Genomic DNA, 3,950 nt, shown 5'->3' on the forward strand with positions numbered 1-3,950 from the left:
AACATGTCGCTCTGCGTTACGTCCTCTTGCCATCTTGCCTTTACTTGGGTGTCATTTCAACATATGAAAATTGTATTTTCAGATTCAGGTATCCAGTACTACTGCAAATATGATGGCCAGACGCCCAAAGGTCAAACTTCCTAAGTGTTACTGTCTTTACCTGTCATTTGAAAATTTCCTACTCTCTCCCTGATTATGAAGCACCTGCCCTTGCCAGTGTTGTACCTGGTTCAGCATTATGTGGCCAATGATGAATGGTGCCCTGTTGGACATTTTTTTTCCATAAACACGCACTCTGAGGCTTTAGCTGCCAACTGACAAGCATGGCAAAAGCAACTATCAGTTGCTACTTCATTGCTCAAAAAGGAAACTCGTTGCTGAGTAACACGTTCCAAGTTTTTACTATTCCCATATTATGAACCTGGCTCTGTCCACCAGGATGCTATATGTTGATGCCGTATGTGCGAGACCTTCATGTCAAAGTGCGCCTACATGCAGCGGACTGTATGGTACTTCATTATGTGTGTATGCCACATCGCCAATGATGAAATGTGCTGTTGGATACTGTATCCACGAATGAACATTCTGAGGCTACAAGCATGAGCTGATACGCATAAGTAATGCAGAAAACGTGACGATGTATACATGCTGCGTTCTTCAATAAAATATCTCCAATCTACCAATAGTGAACACGTGCTACTGATTTCTTTTGAATCTTTCGGGTGCTGCAATGGCTATTGGTCACCTTGACCAGATTTCATCTGAAGAAAAACTTGAGACCGGGGGAACACTGCAAACACATCTGTACGGACCACAATACGAATTTGAGGAGAAATACATTTTTTCTCTTGAAAAGCTTGCTATGAAGCATAATATATTTTATTAACCAAAATATATTGCACGAGTTGCACCCGTAGGAAAATACCCAGCCATCTCATTCAGGCTACAGTGGGCATCAGTGACTCGCACTCATAGTGGCAAGCAATGCAGTAGTCTTTCAATTTCAAATTTCACACGCATTATCATGCACCACCTCGCTGTGTTTAGAGTTTCTGCTCCAGGAAATATCACGGGGAGGGGGGCATATGTGCCCTGGACCAACTTCTAAGGAAACTACTGGTCTCAGGGTGCCTAGGGTAACGAGCAGACAGCCCAGCCGGAAGCTGGCAGACGGCATGAAGCCATTACAAAATTTCCATCGGAATGATGATAGTTGTTTACAAAATTTTATCGGGCAGGTCTTGTGTATGATGTGGGCCATTTGTACACTAATCATGGGACAAAGTATGCGATGGCAGGAGGAACAGGTTAGAAAAAGCTTTGACTACGTTGCTGCTGCTGACAGAAGTGAGCATAGGATTGGGGATCAGATGACGTGGTTGTTATAATACAGCAGGTAACAGTGGTAACATCGTTCTGTGTCGTCATGACATGGCGGCTAAAATGGTGAGCGTTCACCACGGTGAGCGCACAGGCCTGCATGCACTCGTGGGGTGTCCCTTAGCACGACACTCTTCACACGACTCCATTGGCTTGAGTACGATGCCACGACGCGGACCCGGTGCTTTCAGCCATGGTCCGTAGCGTTTCACGAGGGCTGTGCGGAGGATGCCTGCTAGGCACGATAACCCCCGTCCCGTCGAAATGTGATAGCCATCCCGTGAAAGCATCCCCTCTTTCACCTCCTTGTTCCTGGTAAAGATCTTGTGCTGGAAAAGATATTTGAACATATATACGGAATGTTTTTGCAAACAGCACTTCACAAAGACAGCAATACAAATAAACCGGAATTCCTGGTAGGCATGTGCCAGTACTTCGTACGCATTTTATTTTCGGAAAAATTGCGCGATAAAAAGCAACTGGAAACTAGCTTTGTGATACTTGAATTACAAACAGGTACCGCATCAAGACCATCAACTGTTTGTAATTCAAGCACCACAAAGGTAGCCCCAGTTACTTTTTGTCGCACTGTTTTTCCAAAATTAACGAGCATTATAAAATACCTGCCATGACCACCAGGAAGTTCCAGAGTTAGCGTTCGAGAAGCGACTACTCACGTCAATGCTCAACACCGTAGCGTCACCGGCACGGACAGCTGGAATCGTGCGCAGCATCGCGTTATATCCCTGAATTGTGCCAGAAAGTTCAGGCCGCCTTGTCTGTGGCATCAGCTTATACAGGAATATATGCTCCGCGTAGCCTTTCGCCACCTCAACGGTATCCTGTGAAAGAAGACCATTCATGGAAATGAATCTTCCCTGGCGTGTCAGAGGAAATGGGTTTTAGCAGCACAGAGATTGAAATCGTTGCAATCTGTACTTACTGAGACTTCCCGCAAAACAGCTGCGGCACTCTTCCCATCCTGGATATCGTTGCCACCGATATACATGACGATCCAGTCTACTGCTAGGTGCAGTCGATGGATTTTTTCTCTCAGACGGGCCGCTGTAGCTCCGGGATAGCTAAAAGTGACGATTTCCACGTCAGAGTCTACGAACAGCCTGTCGCGCGTCATAAACTTCAGCTGGCTACTGCCAACCAACGCGCCTTTCATCGTTTACGTTTCTCTGGGATCACAATGCGTTGTGCGGCGAACTGCAAAGTCAGTTGATCTCCGAAGAAGCTGCAAGGGAGAACCATGCGTGCGTCTGTGGCGTGCGCGAGACGCAGTTGGCGCCGTTGCGTAGTCCTCCTCTCCACAGCTGTCTGATCGTCTGCTCGCTGAGGTCGACGCGACCACCAAGCCTTTGGCAGCCCGCTCGTGCAGACGCGGATGTTATGTGACGGGGCCCACACAACAAACCCATCGCATGCAAAAATATAAATAAAATCAAATGCGTTTGTGGTGTTTTGCACATTGGTTTAGGGCCTTATGGACCAGCAAAACCAAATATAGTGGGATGACCGTGAGGGTGGGGACGTTTGCCACAAGATTTCGCGGCACGCTACCCAAACCCGGATTTATTTGTCATGAGCATTCTGCATGTATTCCTAAGAATCCTTCGCTGTAGTGGGACGATCATATGTTTAAACACTAAAAACAACAAATTATTTATCGAGCGGTCAAAAGCTTCCTTTTATGAACTGTATATGCACCGCGGAAAGGATGGAAATTCGCCTGCGATCTCTGACGGTGAAAATGAAATCATAGTTCGATTGCCGCGGAAATAAACACTTTCTTTTATTTTTGAATCGGATAGTCCGCAATTGATGCAAACTACACTATGATAAACAGTCGCGTCCGAAATATCGAATATTCAGACAAACAATTCAACACGTCAGCCTGAACAGACTGGAAGACAGGTTGCTTTATCTTGGAATTATGAAATTTTTATCGTGGTTGAGGAAGGCCCGGCTAGCATTAAACCCCATAAAAAAGTAACAACAATACAGTGAAGGAAGTAACAAATCGATACCTGCCGTCTGCACGCACACTGTATCACGAAATTGGCCAAATCCGGCGGCCATTTACTCAAAATCGCCGCCAAAATTTTGGCACGATTTTCGGGTATGTTATGGAGCTATCCTTCCCGAGAACACAGAAAGAAAATTGGAATGGACAAATGGGACTGGCCATCGGGCAGCTGCGAGCCTGGGGAACACTTAGAGCAGAGGTGGGTTTGGATAGGGCCTCAGTATAGAAATATTGGTGTATGGGCAGGGCACGGGCCTAAAAATCCGGCCCATGCAGTGCTCTACCCCTTCTCAAGAGGCAACTACAGTGCCAAAATGCGCATGACCTGTGCATACGTGCACTGTTTGGTTTGTTTGATAGCTGAAGAAACTCGGGACGGGGGACAAGACAGCCGTTTCTATAGAAAAGCGCTATCACGCATTTTGTTTTCCCAAATGTTCGCGTAAGCCAGACGGACACTTGGTAGTTCGACGAAATGGGCACTTGGACCGTATGACGTGCAACCCATTATTTGAGGGTGAAATCCATACCCGAC

The 3,950-nt window shown here is 46.5% G+C and overlaps 1 protein-coding gene across 1 annotated transcript; it reads right to left on the reverse strand.

Annotated features, from left to right (window-relative positions):
* Positions 1-1,066: 1,066 nt before the first annotated feature.
* Positions 1,067-2,684, reverse strand: LOC135383069 (uncharacterized). The gene is made up of 3 exons (XM_064612693.1): positions 2,324-2,684; positions 2,058-2,222; positions 1,067-1,709 (listed from the first exon to the last, which is right to left on the reverse strand). The coding sequence occupies exons 1-3, from the start codon at positions 2,552-2,554 to the stop codon at positions 1,455-1,457; spliced, it is 651 nt and encodes a 216-aa protein (XP_064468763.1). The 5' UTR covers positions 2,555-2,684; the 3' UTR covers positions 1,067-1,454.
* Positions 2,685-3,950: the final 1,266 nt, after the last annotated feature.

The sequence above is a fragment of the Ornithodoros turicata genome, chromosome 2 (assembly GCF_037126465.1).
Source record: "Ornithodoros turicata isolate Travis chromosome 2, ASM3712646v1, whole genome shotgun sequence".
Lineage (NCBI taxonomy): Eukaryota > Metazoa > Arthropoda > Arachnida > Ixodida > Argasidae > Ornithodoros > Ornithodoros turicata.

What these genes read in the sequence shown, in the direction of transcription:
- LOC135383069 (XM_064612693.1), bottom strand. Translation starts at nt 2,554, where the DNA reads ATGAAAGGCGCGTTGGTTGGCAGTAGCCAGCTGAAGTTTATGACGCGC. An exon ending in CTGTTTTGCGGGAAGTCTCA is followed by an intron (nt 2,223 to 2,323) that starts GTAAGTACAGAT and finishes CTTCTTTCACAG; the next exon opens with GATACCGTTGAGGTGGCGAA. An exon ending in CTACGGTGTTGAGCATTGAC is followed by an intron (nt 1,710 to 2,057) that starts GTGAGTAGTCGC and finishes TATCTTTTCCAG; the next exon opens with CACAAGATCTTTACCAGGAA.